We start from the raw sequence: 15,163 nt of genomic DNA on the forward strand, positions 1-15,163 counted from the left end.
CCCCCGGGGGTTGGCTGAGCCCCCCCCTCCCGCCACCGGGACAGCCCCACGGGGGCCGGTTTATGGGGAATTACAGCAGCAAGGCTGGGGTTTTTGGGGGATTAGGCTAAGGACCTTATGGGGGAATTAGGGAGGAATGTGGGGCCGTGGGGCTGGCGCTCCGAACCCGGCCGTGCTGGGTGCTGGGTGCTGGGTGCCAGCCCCACGGGGGGGTCCTGCCCCTGCCCTCTGGTGGCCCCTGGGGCCAGGCACGGTCACAGCGGGAGGGTGGCACCTCGTGGGGGTGCCCCAAGTGGGTTTTGGGGGGATAAAGGTGGGGGGACCCAGCCCCACGCGCAGGGGGTGCTGCGCCCCCGTCCCAGGCACGGAGCCAGACCCAGGCAGGTTTTGGTGTGAAAACGGGCGTTTATGGGGGCAGGAGCAGCCCCATTACGCCTCGGAGGGGCTGCAGAGCCCCCCAGCACCCAGCCCCCCAGCCATGGCTCCTGGGGGCTTCGATGGAGTCACAGCGTGGGGGCAGCCCCCAGCCCCCCCCCAACCCCACCAGCACCCCAGGGTGGGCGCAGCCGGGCTGTGTCCCCCAGGGAGGGTCTCACAGGGTGCCGGGGGGGCGATGCCAGCTCACGGCCCCCCCCCCGGTGCCGGGCTCAGCCCCCTGGCTCTGGTGGGGGCACAGTGGGGGGGTTATAAATATCGCAGCACGGGGGGGGGATTTGCCGAGCTGATTAATCTCTGCCTTGTCAGCCCCAGCGAGGCAAACGCTTTGTGGGGAGGGGGCTCCCAGCCTGGTGCCGACCCCCGGGTGGGGGGCAGCGTGGGGGGAGGTCGGGACCCCCCCACCTCAGCTCCCCAAACAGGGCTGGGATGGGAGCTGGGGGGGGGGGGGGTTAGAGCAGGGGGCAGAGGTTGAGAGCTGCGGGTGCTCAGCGCCCTTTGGGGGGGAGGCAGGATGGGTGCTGCGCCCCCCCCCGGACCCCCCCAGTCCCCCCCCCCAGCTTTTTTTTTATGAAATCAAGATGTTCTTGGCTGGGGGGTTGGGGTTAGGGCTGGTGGCCACGGCACGGGGCCAGTGGTGGGGAGGTGGTGGGGACTGGTGGGGACTGGGGGGCACTGGGAGGCACTGGGGGGCTCTGGGGGGGGTCCGGTTGTGCCCCGCGCCCCGGCCCATTCACAAATCCCTGCGCCACGCCCTGCGCTCCTATTGGCTGGGAGGGGGCGGGCTGCAGCCAATCAGAGAGGCGCCCTCCAAGTGTGTGTGTATGGGGGGGGGGGCGGGGGGGGGGGGCAAACCCGAGCGCTGCGTTCTGATTGGTCAGAACCCGCCCCTAAATTCACATCCCGCGGGGGTGAGCTGCGGGGGGGGGATCCCAATCCCAATCCCAATCCCAATCCCAATCCCAATCCCAATCCCAATCCCAATCCCAATCCCAATCCCAATCCCATCCCATCCCATCCCATCCCCGCCCCTGTCCCACCACCCCCTACCAGAGATTTTTTGGGGGGGGTCCCAGCCCCGCCGCCCCCTGTCAGGGATTTTGGGGGGGGTCCCAGCCCCGGCGCTCCCCAGGCCCAGCGGAGCATCGTGTGTCCCTCCCTGCGAGCCGGGGGGCTTTGTCCCCATATCCCAGGGGGTGGAAGCACCGACCCATGCAGCCCCCACCCCACCCCCCCACCCCCCAGCTGGCGGCGTGGGAGAGATGTCAATTAGCTGCCAATTAAATCTGGGTAATCAGCAGCCCCGGGTGCTTCGTGGCATCGATCACAGCAGCTGCGGCACGACCGCGTTAACCCTTCCCCAACCCTGACCCCATTTGTTCTCTGTGTGTGTGTGGGGGGGTCCCTGTCCCCACCAGCCCCCACATCTTCCCTCCCCACCTCCTCCGGGCAGGGCCAGATGGGGCCCCCCCGCCCTCACCCAGCATCTGGAGCCCCCGGCTAAGCCCCTGCTCCTGGCTCATCCCCTTGGAGCTCGGCACATCCAGGCGGTGCCGGGGGCTGGAGCTCCTCACCCCCACGTCCCCGTCCTCCTCCAGACTCTCCGGATCCGGCCCCTGTCCTCAAATCCCCTCCTGGCACGGGAACACCCCCAACCACGGCGGCACCGTGCCAGGACCCGGCAGCCTGACGCAGAGGGGCAGATGGGCCGAGCCCCCCTGCTTGGATAGAGCCCCCCCTTCCCCTCCACAGCCATCCTGCCCCATACACGGCCCCCCCTGCACCCCCTGTCCCTCCGACAGCATCCCTCCTGCTGCCGGGTGTCACCACCAGCGCTGGCACCAGCGTGAGCGTCGTGGCCACCTCGTGGGGTTTGCGCCTCGCTCAGTTTGGCACCAGAGCTGCAGCAACGCGGGTGCCGGCGCTGATCCCAGCAGTTTAGGATTAGCTGTGCCCATGTCTGTGGGGTCTGTCCCCTGCTGTGTCCCATGTGGGGGCTCCAAGCCCTGCTCCCTACCCCGGGGGGGATCATTGGGGCCGCAAACAAAAGTGGGGTTTGCTCAGGCTGCCCCAGCAGATGTTCCCACACAGAGGGGTGCCCACCTCCCGCGCTGCCCATCTGCTTCAGGGATTAGGGCGACGACCCCATCCCATCCCCATATCCTCATCTCCCCGCCCCACATCCCGCACAAGGGCTGCGGGGCCAAACTCCCCCCCCCAAAAAACCCCACAAGAGCCCCCCGAGAGGTGGGCAAGGGGCCAGCGGAGGCCGTCCTCGGGCAGCCGCGCAGCACACGCAGCGCCTTGGCTGCAAAGGCTGGGAAAAGGGCAGGCAGTTCCTGCCGGATGCCATGGTGATGGGAGGGCGAGGGCCGCATGAATGAAAACCCAAGAGCAGGGGGGAGCGGGGGGGGCCGCTCTGCGCTGTGCCCTGAATGCAAAGACCCCACACAAAAGCGCCGTGGCCGTGCGCACCGTGGCGCACCGGTGCCGTGGGCGAGCGGTGCCGACCCCGCACCGTGCCCGGGGCTCACCGTGGGTACCCCCGGCACGACACCCCTGGGGGATGTAGGACCAAAAGAGGGGGGTCAGGGTGGGATGGATTGGGGCTGGGAGCCGTTCCCCTGGTAACGGCGGGTCCCAGTTTCCACCAATCGATGTGGCGGCGCGGGCTGGGAGGGCTGGGAGGGCTCGTGGCCTACATAAGCCCCGGCGGGCACCGCGCGCCCGCGCCGCCGGCAGATGCTCTTGCGAAGCCATGGGGAGGCTGACGGGCGCACGGCCCGCTGCCACCCACCGCTGGGGCTCCACGGCCACTGCCTTCCTCCTCCTCCTCCTCACCGTGCAGGCTGGTAAGGGTGGTCGCAGCCGGGGGAGGCGTGGAGGGGTCCCCGGGTCGCAGCCCCGCTGCCCTCGCCGTGTGCTGGGGTGGGGTTGGGCATGGGGTGGGGGGCTGGTGGTGGTCACGGAGGGGTGGGCACAGCTCTCCGGCAGCCGTGGTGGCACGGGGAGGGCTGGATGTGGCTCCTCGATGTGCCCGTGGTGGCCGGGAGGTGCCTGGGGGCGAGGGCTGGGCTCCCCGCTGCCCGGTGGTCAGGCGCCACGGGGCAAGGGGCTGCGATCGCCTCCCTGATCCCCGCTCAGCTGGGATTAAGCTGGTGCTGGGATGGGTAATCTGGGTAAACTGGGATGGGTAATCTGGGTATACTGGGATGGGTAATCTGCAGGATCGCCGGCCGGCAAGCAGCAGATTTGAGAGACGGAGCCAAATTCCCCAGGGGAAAGATGCTCCAGGGGGGAAGGTGGGAGATGTGCCAAGCGTGCGGGAGGGAGAGGAGTGGGAGGAAGGCTCCCCGTGCCCACAGGAGCTCCGAGCCCACCGCTGCGCATTCCCAGCCCCTCTCCCTGCTGGGGGGGGCTCGCAGCACCAGTGGGAGGCAGTGCCTGTGCCAGGAGCGGGCACAGCACCGTGCCTGCCTGCCCAGCAGCACCCACCCATGGCAATGCCGGGGCTGTCGGCACCCCCAGCCCCTTCCTGGAGCTCAGGGAGCCCCCCCAAAGCCACCAGCCCTCGTGTGCCCCCCTGTGCCAGCCCGCCCAGGATGCTGGGGGTCTGGGGCAGTGCCCAGGGCAGGCTCTGCTCACGCTGGGGACAGGACGGGGGCTGGCAGCCCGGGCTGGGAGCCAGCCCTGCCCGGCACGGGGCCATTTCCCAGCACGGCCCAGCCTGGGACACGGTGGTCCCAACCCCACTGCTTGTTGGCTCCCAGGGACACCCCTGTCCCCACGTCCCCTCGCCCTCCCCACGCCCCCTTGGCACCGGCCGGCCTTTTGGCACGGGGAGGAGCGCAGGGAGGACGTGCACAACGCCAGGCACCCCCAGCCCCCCACGTGCCCCAGGGCTGTGACTCTCCCACCTCCCCGCAGCCCAGAGAGCCGAGCTCGGCGGCGATGCCACGGCTGCCACCATCAACCACTCGCTGACGCTGCTGCAGCGGCTGCAGGAGCTGCTGCAGAACGGCAACAGCAGCGACTCGGTGCTGCGGGTGCGCACGGCTGCCTCCGACGAGGCCAAGGTCTTCCACACCCACCAGCTGCTGCTCAGCCTCCAGAGCGAGGTTTTTGAGGGTCTCCTGCGCAACCAGAGCGTCCTCACCCTGCACGAGCCCCCCGAGACCGCCGCGCTCTTCGAGAAGTTCATCAGGTGTGCGCCAGGGGGGACCCCCGCGGGATGGGGAGGTCCAGGGGGATGCCAAGGAGGGAGGTGTTCCCCTAGGGAAAGTGGGGAGTTTTTTGGGATGGGGATGCCCAAAGGGATGAGCTGAGGAGGGAGATGTTCCCCCGGGGATATCAGGGGCTTTGTGGGATGGGGATGGCCTCGGGGATGCAGCCAAGGAGGGAGAGGTTCCCCTGGGGACAATGGGGAGTTTTTGGGATGGGGATGCCCAAAGGGATGAGCTGAGGAGGAGGAGATGCTCCTTTGGGTACCACAAAGACCTCACAGGATGGGGACAGCAGGAGGGGTGCAGCCAAGTGGGGACGATGCCACTGGGGACTGTGGGGACCCTGCAGGGTGGGGGTGCTGCAGGGTGCAGCCGAGGAGGGAGGGTGCTCCCCTGGAGACCTGCTGGAGCCTGGGGCCACGCAGAAGGATGGGAAAAGGACCAGGGGACAGCAATGTCACCGCGCCACGCTCCGCCCCAGGTACCTGTACTGCGGGGGGGTCTCCATCCTGCTGCACCAGGCCATCCCCATGCACCAGCTGGCCAGCAAATACCGGGTGTGGGGGCTGCAGCGCGGCGTGGCCGACTACATGAGGAGCCACCTGGCCAGCGAGTCGAGCCAGGGCCACGTGGTGGGCTGGTACCACTACGCCGTGCGCGTCGGGGACGCGGCGCTGCAGGAGAGCTGCCTCCAGTTCCTGGCTTGGAACCTTTCGGCCGTGCTGAGCAGCGCCGAGTGGGCTTCGGTCAGCGTGGAGCTGCTGCTGCTGCTGCTGGAGCGCTCCGACCTGGTGCTGCACAGCGAGCTGGAGCTCTACACCGCCGTGGAGAGCTGGCTGAGCCGGCGGCAGCCCGAGGAGGCGGTGGCCGAGCGGGTGCTGCGCGCCATCCGCTACCCCATGATCGCCCCCAGCCAGCTGTTCCGGCTGCAGGCGCAGTCGGCGGTGCTGGCGCGGCACCACGGCGCCGTGCGGGACCTCCTGTTCCAAGCCTTCCAGTTCCACGCCGCCTCCCCCCTGCACTTCGCCAAGTATTTCGACGTCAACTGCAGCATGTTCCTGCCCCGCAACTACCTCGCGCCCAGCTGGGGCTCCCAGTGGGTCATCAACAACCCGGCGCGGGACGACCGCAGCACCAGTTTCCAGACCCAACTGGGGCCCAGCAGCCACGACGCCGGCAAGAGGCTGACCTGGAACGCGCTCTTCTCGCCGCGCTGGCTGCCCGTCAGCCTGCGCCCCGTCTACTCGGACTCGGTGTCGGGCGCCGTCCAAGCGGCGCGCATCGAGGACGGCCGCCCGCGCCTCGTCGTCACCCCGGCCATGAGCAGCCCCGATTTTGCCGGCGTCAGCTTCCAAAAAACGGTGCTGGTGGGCGTGCGGCAGCAGGGCCGCGTGCTGGTCAAGCACGCCTACAGCTTCCACCAGAGCTCGGACGAGGCGGCCGATTTCCTCGCCCACGCCGACCTGCAGAAGCGCACCTCCGAGTACCTCATCGACAACTCCCTGCACCTGCACATCATCGTCAAGCCCGTCTACCACTCCCTCATCAAGGCCAAGAAGTAGCGGGCACCAGCCCTGCCCCGCTGCCGCCGGACTGGGTGCGCGGGGCTCTGCCTCTCCACCCCCCCGACCCCCTCCCCGTTTTGTAGGTAGACAGAGGTCCCCGTGCCGGGGGTGCCCACCCCTGCCCGGCCGTCCCAGTGCCACCCCGATGTCTCCGTTGCCATCCCTGGGTGCCTGCAGGGAGCTCTGGAAATGCACAGCCGGGGGCTCAGCCTGTGCTGTGCCAAGGAGCACTGGGGGGGGACAGGGACAGCCCCCGTAGTGCCACCCCGCAGCCCCCACGGTCACAGCTCGGAGCGTGGCAGGGCAGGGGGGTCCCCGCTGCCTCCCCCGGCAGAGGACACTTGTGGGGTGCTGCCCCCACTCGCAGCCTGCAGCCACCTCACCCCCGCCTGGGCACCCCTTACCCCTTCCTAATAAAAGCAGAAAACAAGCACGGGGATTGCGGGGGCGTCTTTGGGGCCTCCTCCAGCCCCTGGGGACCGGGATGGGATCACTGCGTGCCCCCGGGGGGCTCAGGTCCCTGCTTCAGCAGAGGTTTGGCACAGGGAGAGCAGCGTTGCCGGCCGAGCAGGAGCTGTGCCAGGGGCACCCTGGGGACCCTGCGCTCCCCAAGGGGTCTGAGCCCTCCTAGACTCGGTGCCACCCCCCCTGCTTTGCTGCTGCCAGCTCCGTGCCGGGGAGCAGAAGGTGCAGGGCTGGTCCCGGTGCTGGCGGCGCGGGGCCCTTTGTGCTCCTCAGTGTCCCTTTGTCCCCGGGCCGGGGCTCAGAGCCAGCTTTGTGCGCGGTGCCGAGGGGCACAAAGGCACCTCTGTGAGCGCAGCACCCAAGGTGCCCGCTGCCCGTGCACCCTGAGCCGGTTCGTGGTGCTGGCACACCACAGGGACCCTTTTTTGTCCCTTTTTGGGGCCCCACCCGCACTGTCCCCAGCCCCCCCAGCTTGTGGGTGATGCCAGGGCAGGGGGACCCCAACGCTGACCCCATCACAGCTGCCAGCATCCCCACTGCCTCCTGTTGCCATGCAGATTTTGGCCTTTCTGGTAAGGCAAACCTAAAAAAAAAAGCTGCCCTGCTTCCACCGAGCCCCCCCCCCAGCACAATGGGGCAGCAGCGGTGCTCAGCTGGGGTCTGGGGGCCACAAACCCTGTCCCCACACATCCCTTTGCCCGGAGCATGTGTTTGGGAAGGATCCAGCCCCATAGCACGGACGCTGCCCCCCCCGGCAGCCCCATCCCGTGCCACCAGCCGTGTTGTGGGGTGAGCGCAGCGGGCAGCTCGTTAATAATTGACCGGGGGAAAAGCCTCCAGCTCGGTGGCTCCGTGATAACAGCCGGGCTGTGTTTACCCAGCGCTGATAACCCCGGCCCCCAGCACCGCAGGCGGCTCTCGTGAGGAGGGGGTGAAGCAGCTGGCGGGGCTCGGGGGGCTTCGTCTGCCCCAGGACCCCGCTGCCGCTGCGGGGGGCTCTGCTCCTGGGGCTGGGGATGCCCCACGGGGCACCCCGCTGCTGCTCCATCCTGGGGGGGCTCTGCTCTGCAAGAGGGGAGGTGGAAGGGAGAAAGGACTCTGCCTTCCCACCCCCTGCTCGGCCCTGCCGGGACAAAACAGGAAGCGTGACGCGGGGAGCTGCTGTTTATTCACGCTAGAGGAAAAATAAAATCGGGAGGGCAAAGGGCCAAGGAGCATCTGTGCGCAGCTCCACGCTTTCTGTGCGATCCACCGGGCCTGGCTCCGCTGCTACTCCTGTGGGGAGAGCGGGCGGGGGGTCCGGGGGCTGCCCCACGGAGGCAGAGACCCCCAGGAGGGGGGCTGTGAGGCTGCAGGGAGCTCACCTTGGCGGCATCCTTTTCCTCGCTCTCTTCCTCATACTTGGGCAGCTCGCTCTCCTCGCCCTGCACCACCGCCTCCTCTCCTGCCCGCTTTTTAACCTGAAAGGCACAGGCTCCCCCACTCCCCATCCCATGGCACTGGGCAGCCGGGGGGGCTCCCCTGGGGATTTCGGAGCCCCCCTGCAGCTGCGGGTCCGTGCTGCTGCCGGTACCTTGCCGTCCAGGTGCCGTGCCTCTGCCCGTGCCCTCCTCTGCAGCTCCGCTTCAATAACCTCAAAGAATTCCTTCTGGGCTCTGTCCAGTGCCTCCTGGGGGCTCTCCTCCGGAATCTCCTCCGCTTCTGCGTCCTGACCCTCCGACCTGGCGCGCTCCTTCAGCCGCATCTCCCGGTGCCGCGCCTCCAGGATTTTCTCCCTTTTCGTCTCCCGTTCGAACATCTGGGGCAGAGAAAGGGGCTGAGGGGCGCAGGGGACCCCATGGGGACACGGCTGTGCCCGGTGCTGGGCTCGAGGGCAGCAGCGGCCGAGCAGGCAGCCACACGCTGGCAGCACTGAGAGCGCTGCTGTGTGCGCATCCAGCCGCTCCGGCTCCTACGTACGGCGTTGGCCAGGTTCTTCTCATTCCTCTGTAGGGTGCAGAGCCCGGAGGAGATCTCCAGCAGGGTGACGGTGCCCAGTTTCGAGCCGCAGCCCACGATGCACCCGTTGTCCTGCAGGCGCAGGCTGGAGAGGGGCTCGTCGCAGATCTGGGGAGGGGAGGACGGGCGGGTGGCAGCGCTCAGCCCTTACCTGCTGCCTCGGGGCAGGCAGACCTGGCCAAGCAAACCCACGTGCTGCCCTGTATCAGGAGCCTGCGTGCAAAATTTTGGGCTCCAAGGGTTGTGGGGACAGCTGCTGCTTGATGGAGCACACCCAGAGCCCTGCACGCCCCCCATCTCCTCACTCCATCCCTGGGCGATGCCCACTCCGTGCCCCATGGCAGTGCCCGTGCTCCCCCCCAGGGATGGAAGAGGATCCGTGGGACCGACCTTCAGGCTGAGGGAGGGGTCGTTCTGCTTGAAGAGGAAATCCCAGACGTCCAGGGTCCCGTCCATCTTGGTCGTGAAGAACACAGCCGGCCTCACTGTGCTCCAGCAGCCGGCCGTCAGGTAGGAGAGGTGGTACCTGATGGGGACCCCGTGCTGCTGGGTGCCACGGGACGGGCTCCCGGCCCCAAATCCCCTCGTTCCAGCACTGCTGCTGTGCACAGAGCCTCCAGCACATGATTTTAGCCCGCGCTGTCTCTGCTCCAGCACCTCTGGCTCAGTCCCACCACCTCCACCTGGGCACAGACCCTGCCCCAGCCGTGCTCTTCCACAGAGCAGGAGGATTTTTTACGGGGAACACGCTGCCACCTACTTGGTCCACATAATCGACGACTCCTTGGCTTCCTCTGACCAGATCCGAGCAGTCCAGTCACCAACCGTCAGGAAGATTTTGGGGTACAAAGGGTTCCTGGTCAGGGCGTAGACGGGCCCGTGGTGGCCGCTGTAGGTGCCGGCGATTTTTTCGGGGGGCGTCTTGGCCTTGCGGTTGCAGGTGATGACGATGCCCTGCTCCGTGCCCACCATGAACTTGGTGGGCTGAGGGTGGGAGGAGGAGAGAGCAGCTGTCAGCAGGTTGGGGACCCGGGGACCCCACTCTTCGGGGGACAGTTGGGCAGGGAAGGGCTCTGCTGCCCGAGCAGACAGCGACAGAGCCCTGTGGCACATTGTGATCGGGGGGCTTCAGAGACCAGCTGCCCCCAAATTTGGGTGAGAACCTGCTGCCAGCTGCAGCACCGTGCTCCAGGGCTCCCTCTGCGCATCCCTCGTGTGCTGCTCCCCTGCAGCCCTGCCCCTGGGGGTGACCTGGCACTGCCCACCCTGCTCGGGTCGGGTTTGGTCCCACTCCTGCCACGTTGGGATTATTTGTGTGCAGGGAGAAGCAGTGGCAGGTCAGGGATCTCACCATGGTGGGCTCGAACTCCAGCGTGATGGCACCCAGAGCGTTCTCCAGCAGCCCCTGGCGCGTGATGTCCAAGACCAGCGTCTCGGTGGGCTCGGAGAGCTTGCGGATGTCCCACCACAGCACCTGCAGGAGAGATGCTGCGGGGCAGGGGCTGATCCTGCTCAAATGTGGAGCCGGGCAGCTGCTGTTTATGTGTGTGCCCGGCCCTTTCCCTGCCCCCTGCCCTCTACCTGCCCATCGGTGGATGCCGAGAAGCACTCGGTGCCCGTTTTGGACTGCAACCAGATCGCACCGTACACGGGGTCCCTGTGGCTGGCCTCCACGGTGGACACCTCCACGGGCAGCCCCCCTTTCCTGGTGTCCCAGTAAGCTGCGAAAGAAAAGGAGCCGTCAAAATCTGCACCAGCTGCCTTGCCTGGCTCCCCAAAACCATACGAGTGCCCCCCCCCCAGGCTGGGACCCTGCTGCTGCGATCACTCACGGGGGGGCCCGCTCCAAAGGGAGGCACGATTTGCACTTTCTGCAAATGCCACGCTGGGCAGCAGCAACCTATTAACAGCCGCAGCATTTCTCCTCTGATCATCTCTGCAGCAGATGCACTACGACCCCACAGGCAATTAATCCTCCCAGCTCCCCCCCCCAGCCCCCCGGCTCTGCACAAGGGGTTGCAGCAGGAGCAGACGTGGTGGAAGCAGCACCCCAACGAGCAGATTTTACGCTCAGCGCTGCTCAGAACCATCCTGTGTGACCTGACCCTGGCTGAGCTCCCCCTCCTGCGTGCCCTAGGGGCAGTGCCTGATGAAGGCAGGTCCCCGGGGGGGCCGCAGCAGACATCCACCCACCCATCCCTCTCCCTGCCTCTGACAGCAGAGGACAGGTCAGGGCGCAAGGACTGTCCTCGGTTGGGTGGCTGGGCCGTGGTGGCAGCGAGCCGTGCGTGCTCCCCCTGGCTCATTTTTAATTAGGCGATGGGATGTGACAGTGGGAGCTCTGCTGGGCCAGCTCCGCACGCCTGGGGAGGCCGGGGTGAAATCCCCTCCCCTCCATCACCTGCGGAGCGAGCGGTAACAGCCCCGTGATGCATGCCCTGTCAGATCCGATCGCTGCTGCAAATGGCAAGGAAAACATCGAAATGAGAGCAATTAAATCAAAGGGCTCGCGTGGCCAAGTAAATAACAGAGCCATAAAATGAAGCTGGCAAACGAGGGGCTCTCTTCCAGGCACATGAAGCAGCAGCACGGGAGCAATTCAGTGAACGAAGCAGCTCTTCTGGGCTTTTGGCACACAAAGATTGGGGGCAGCGGGTGATGCAGGAGCACGGCGCCGGTGCCGTTTGGTGGCCTGATCCTGCCTCTGAATTAAATTCAGAGGCAGGATCAGATTCAGGCTCCTGCTGAATTCAAACGAAGCTGAAACCTCGTTAGCACGGCCTCGCACACAACCCTGCTTCCTCACCCAGCTGCCCGTTGTAGCAGCCTCCCACCAGGATGTGCGCATCCTTGGGGTTGTATTCCAGGCTCACCAGAGGGGACGATGGCTTGAGGACCAGCTGCGGCTTGTTGGGGTTCTCTACCGAGAGGGAATGAGTAAAAAAAAAAAACTCTGAGCACACAGACAGCCCAGAGTGCAGCACCCACCTCCAAATCAGCCTCGTGGTGCCACACACCAGGGATGAGAAGTGACCTGTCCTCGCCTAAGGACAGACCCCTGGTACTCTGACCCCCCTTCTTTGCATTTTTCACTCCAAAATACAACAAGTTTGAGAGATTCTTTGACAGAACGGGACAATTCTCAGCCTGATCTTGTGCTGCCTCTTCCTTTCTTAATCAAGCACAAGCAAGCCACAGAAACACAAGAACCACATAAGAGACGTGTGGCTCAGCTGCCTGTTGTGGTGGCGGGCGCTCGAGCTCATGAAGTCATGTAGTGGGATTTTAGCGGTTGTTTTCCACCTGTTGGCCAGCTTTCAGGTCCCATTTCTGCCCTTCTTGACATTGATCTGTGGGCAAAGCAGAAACCGAACCCCTGTTCCTCCCCCCCTGGAATATCGTGAGGCTTCGTTACATCCGTGAGATGCTTTGAAGGCTCAAAGTGCTTCCGCAGCAGCACCATTACGGACTGGTGAGTTCTCTCATTCCCTTACCGAGGTCCCAGATGTACGAGTCCAGGCTCATGTCTTCCGTGCTTTGCTGGAACTCCAGGCAGGAATAAGCCACGGCCAGCTTCTTGCATCTGTCAGGGTGCCAGGAGAGATGTGCGGCTGTCCTCTTCGTGATGTTTGGATCCCTTTTTGGTAACAGGACATCAAAAAAAGATGTTAGTTTGTTAACAGTTTCAACGTGCCCTGGGGATGCTGTCTCCCAAAGGAAGCTGTGGGAATCACAATTAAAACAAGCTGCAGCTCTCCAGCATCGAGTGCAGGAAATGATTCTCCTGGGGGCTGGGTGGGGGAAGAAGAGTTGATGATTTAATAAAGTCTTTCCAGTTACACATTTCTAAGAATCCAATTACGTTACTGGAGCTGACTTCTTGAAATGGCCTAGCAGCCCCTGACATTTAGAAATGATCTTTGAGGCACTAAAAAAAAAAAAAAGGTTCCTGTCTAAAGTGCTGTTAGAGGATGCTCAGAGCTGCAGCCATCCCTGGACCGTGGCATCTGTCTCCAAAATGCCTGGGCAGGGCAGAGAGGGGAGGAACAGATGGAGTGTGTGAAGGTACTGAAAGAGCAGTCAGGTGTTGGGGTGGGTTGTTTGGGGAGGTGATGGAGTCACCGTCCCTGGGGGTGTCCAAGGAAAGGTTGGACGTGGTGCTTGGGGACATGGGTTAGTGGGTGCTGGTGGTAGGGGGACAGTTGGACCAGCTGACCTTGGTTGGCTTTTCCAACCCTAATGATTCCATGCAGGGTTGTAGCAGGTCTCCCCATCCATAAACCGATCCTAATACTGCTGGATTTCCCCTGCCTTCCCTCCGGGGCAGTTGAACAGAGGGCTCAGCTCACGCAGCCGCCTGCTGTGGCACTACAGAGCCCGGCAAACACCTTGGTCCAGCACAGCCAGCGGCACTACCTGATGACATTGATGGTTTTGGCAGAGGGGGCCTCATCCTCCATCTCTGCCTCCTCCTCCTCGCCGAAGTACTCCTTGTAGATGTCGATGGCGTTGTTCTGCCTGACACAGTGCTCCATCAGCTGTGGGCACAGAGCTGCTGAGGCCGTGCTGCCGCGCGGGGGGCAGCCACAGAGGGGTTGGGGGGCGGTCAGGGCCTCACGGTGCCGAGGTGCACGATGGTGTTGACGTAGTTCTCCTCCTTCTCCACCTTCTTCCGAAAGCGGGCCGTCTGCTCCATCTCCTGGGGGTTGATGTCCTTGGGCCAGCCGCCCTCCACGTGGTTCACGCCGCGGGTTTCCACCTCCACCCGCTCCGTGTTGACCTGCGGGGAGAGGAAGAGTGTGGGGCTGGGATGATGGAGGTAGAAAGTGCTGGAGGAACGAGGCGATGGAGGAATGAGGTGGTGGAGGAACAAGGCGACAGAGGAAGGAGGGGACGGAGGAACGAGGGGGTGGAAGTACAAAGCAATGGAGGAAAGAGGTGATGGAGGAACAAGGTGATGGAGGAATGAGGTGACGGAGGGAGGAGGGGATGGAGGGAGGAGGGGATGGAGGAATGAGGGGATGGAGGAATGAGGGGATGGAGGAATGAGGGGATGGAGGAATGAGGGGATGGAGGTACGAAGCGATGGAGGAACGAGGTGACGAAGGAACGAGGTGATGGAGCCACAAAGCAATGGAGGAACAAGACGATGGAGGAACATAACGATGGAGGAATAAGGTGATGGAGGAACGAGGTGACAGAGGAATGAGGGGATGGAGGTACAAAGAAATGGAGGAAGGAAGCAATGAATGAATGAGGCAATGAAGGAATGAGGGGATGAAGGAATGAGGGGATGAAGGGATGAGGGGATGAAGGGATGAGGGGATGGAGGAACAAGGGGATGAAGGAAGGAGGCGAAGCATCCCGTCCCCCTCCCAACCACACACCTCATGCTCCGACATCTCGCTGCCATGCTGCACGGGGGTGTCCACGGGGCAGCGCAGCATGAAGGCCTCGGCCAGGCTGGGGTCGGGCTGGATGTCCACGCACACCTCGGCCGGACGGTCCGAGAAGTAGCAGGGCCGCCCGAAATCGCTGCGCCGCCTGGTGTAGATGTGGACGATCTCCATGGCCAGGCTCGGCCCGGTACAGCCCGGTATAGCCCAGTACAGCCCAGTACGGCCCAGTACAGCCCGGCTCGGCCCAATACGGCCCAGTACAGCCCAGCCCGGCCCGGTACGGCCCAGTATGGCCCAGTACAGCCCGGTACAGCCCGGCCCGGCCCGGTACGGCCCAGTACAGCCCGGTACAGCCCGGTCCGGCCCAGTACAGCCCAGTATGGCCCGGTACGGCCCAGTACGGCTCAGCCCGGCCCGATCCGCGTCCTCCGTTGCCTGGCAACGGGAGCCCGAGGTCACGTGCCGCCGCCATCTTGGGAAGGTCAAGGCAGGGGAGGTGTCCTCTGCCCGCCGCCATCTTGGGAGGGCAGAGCGTGGTTAATGAGGCTTGGTGATTAGCACTCAGCTGCAGCTCCCCAAGGGAACGCAGCTTCCTAATCTGTGCCAGGGTGGAACCAACTGGGCCAGGACGCGGCGCCTGCAGCCCTGCGGGGCTCTACGTGGAGCAGGGGGGACGCTGGCAACGTCCCCTTGGTGTGGCAGCAGCCATGGCCTCGTCCCCTCTGGCGCCCGGCCCCGGCCCTCTCCTGGTCCCTGAGGTGCCAAAGGTGCCAGGGGCGGCTGCAGCTCACAGGCAGATGTGGCAGAACCGTGCCCGAAGGCCTCAGCACCCAACCACAGGGCCCTGTGCAATATTTGAGGTCGTGGAGGTGGCGGAGGGGGGACCCCCGCGTCCCCAGGGCTTGCCCGGTGCTCAACGTGTCCCCAATGTGCCAAGGCCGGCTCTGAGAAGAGAGCGGCCACAGGAGCAGCACAGGCTGTGACCCAACACCAACACACTGCTCAGATTTAACACAGTTAAATGTTAAATGTCCCATCAACCACGCTGCCGGGCCCCCCAGGGCACCTCCATGCACCC

General features: G+C 65.0%; 2 protein-coding genes across 4 annotated transcripts; one reads left to right on the forward strand and one right to left on the reverse strand.

Annotated features, from left to right (window-relative positions):
- The first annotated feature begins 1,055 nt into the window (after window positions 1–1,055).
- On the forward strand, window positions 1,056–6,656 carry BTBD17 (BTB domain containing 17). The gene is made up of 3 exons (XM_038165394.2): window positions 1,056–3,287; window positions 4,363–4,639; window positions 5,140–6,656. Exons 1-3 carry the CDS (start codon window positions 3,194–3,196, stop codon window positions 6,218–6,220), a joined length of 1,452 nt encoding a protein of 483 aa, XP_038021322.1. The 5' UTR covers window positions 1,056–3,193; the 3' UTR covers window positions 6,221–6,656.
- Window positions 6,657–7,837: 1,181 nt separating this feature from the next.
- On the reverse strand, window positions 7,838–14,535 carry DNAI2 (dynein axonemal intermediate chain 2). 3 transcript variants are annotated; one of them, XM_072025555.1, is made up of 13 exons: window positions 14,074–14,534; window positions 13,305–13,466; window positions 13,103–13,224; window positions 12,181–12,323; window positions 11,493–11,606; window positions 10,268–10,407; window positions 10,038–10,160; window positions 9,447–9,670; window positions 9,077–9,212; window positions 8,648–8,794; window positions 8,262–8,486; window positions 8,053–8,162; window positions 7,838–7,963 (listed from the first exon to the last, which is right to left on the reverse strand). In XM_072025555.1, the coding sequence occupies exons 1-13, from the start codon at window positions 14,254–14,256 to the stop codon at window positions 7,858–7,860; spliced, it is 1,935 nt and encodes a 644-aa protein (XP_071881656.1). In that variant the 5' UTR covers window positions 14,257–14,534; the 3' UTR covers window positions 7,838–7,857. The 3 variants fall into 3 exon arrangements, with proteins under 3 accessions (XP_071881656.1, XP_038021321.2, XP_071881657.1); XM_038165393.2 differs by having other exon boundaries at window positions 8,053–8,148; window positions 14,074–14,532; XM_072025556.1 differs by lacking the exon at window positions 11,493–11,606 and having other exon boundaries at window positions 14,074–14,535.
- Between the last annotated feature and the right edge of the window lie 628 nt (window positions 14,536–15,163).

The sequence above is a fragment of the Anas platyrhynchos genome, chromosome 19 (genome assembly GCF_047663525.1).
Source record: "Anas platyrhynchos isolate ZD024472 breed Pekin duck chromosome 19, IASCAAS_PekinDuck_T2T, whole genome shotgun sequence".
Lineage (NCBI taxonomy): Eukaryota > Metazoa > Chordata > Aves > Anseriformes > Anatidae > Anas > Anas platyrhynchos.

Coding starts and splice junctions, on each gene's coding strand:
- DNAI2 (XM_072025555.1), bottom strand. CDS start 14,256: ATGGAGATCGTCCACATCTACACCAGGCGGCGCAGCGATTTCGGGCGG. Junction 13,225..13,304: donor CCATCGTGCACCTCGGCACC/GTGAGGCCCTGA, acceptor CTGTGCCCACAG/CTGATGGAGCACTGTGTCAG. Junction 8,487..8,647: donor AGAAGAACCTGGCCAACGCC/GTACGTAGGAGC, acceptor TCTCTGCCCCAG/ATGTTCGAACGGGAGACGAA.
- BTBD17 (XM_038165394.2), top strand. CDS start 3,194: ATGGGGAGGCTGACGGGCGCACGGCCCGCTGCCACCCACCGCTGGGGC. Junction 3,288..4,362: donor CCTCCTCACCGTGCAGGCTG/GTAAGGGTGGTC, acceptor ACCTCCCCGCAG/CCCAGAGAGCCGAGCTCGGC. Junction 4,640..5,139: donor CTCTTCGAGAAGTTCATCAG/GTGTGCGCCAGG, acceptor GCTCCGCCCCAG/GTACCTGTACTGCGGGGGGG.